The sequence below is a fragment of the Buceros rhinoceros genome, unplaced genomic scaffold (genome assembly GCF_000710305.1).
Source record: "Buceros rhinoceros silvestris isolate BGI_N320 unplaced genomic scaffold, ASM71030v1 scaffold45843, whole genome shotgun sequence".
In the NCBI taxonomy this organism is placed as follows: Eukaryota; Metazoa; Chordata; class Aves; order Bucerotiformes; family Bucerotidae; genus Buceros; species Buceros rhinoceros.
This window is the reverse complement of record NW_010403876.1, coordinates 1-390: the sequence shown is the minus strand read 5'-3', so window position 1 is coordinate 390 and position 390 is coordinate 1. Positions and strand designations below refer to the sequence as shown.

At 68.7% G+C, this 390-nt stretch overlaps 1 protein-coding gene across 1 annotated transcript in view; it reads left to right on the top strand.

Annotated features, from left to right (window-relative positions):
• The window catches only part of LOC104490816 (POU domain, class 5, transcription factor 1.1-like), a gene marked incomplete at its 3' end in the record, with an annotated part of 1,950 nt that extends 1,566 nt beyond the window's left edge, over nucleotides 1-384 (top strand). The window contains exon 3 of the mRNA XM_010133153.1: nucleotides 185-384. Coding sequence (XP_010131455.1) covers nucleotides 185-384 — 200 coding nt within the window. The remainder of the gene's footprint in view (nucleotides 1-184) is intronic.
• Nucleotides 385-390: the final 6 nt, after the last annotated feature.

The window sequence follows — 390 nt, the reverse complement described above, 5'->3', positions numbered from 1 at the left end:
TGTGGGGGTGTGCAGCCGCCCCCAGCCTGTGCGAGCCCAGCCCCAGGAGGAGCCGTGCTGGGGAGGGGGCTGTGCTGGCAGGGCAGGGCGCTGTGGAGACGCCACCAGCAGAAGGGTCTCCTTGCTGCCCACGCAGCGCTTGGGCTCGCCCTCCTCACCCTTCCCCATCTCCCCTCCCTCGCAGGTGGTCCGGGTCTGGTTCTGCAACCGGCGTCAGAAAGGCAAACGGCTGCTGCTGCCCTTCGGCAACGAGGCGGAGGGGGTGATGTACGACATGAACCAGTCCCTGGTGCCCACCAGCCTGCCCATCCCGGTGACGTCCCAGGGCTACAGCCTGGCGCCCTCCCCTCCCGTCTACATGCCGCCCTTCCACAAAGCCGAGATGTTCCC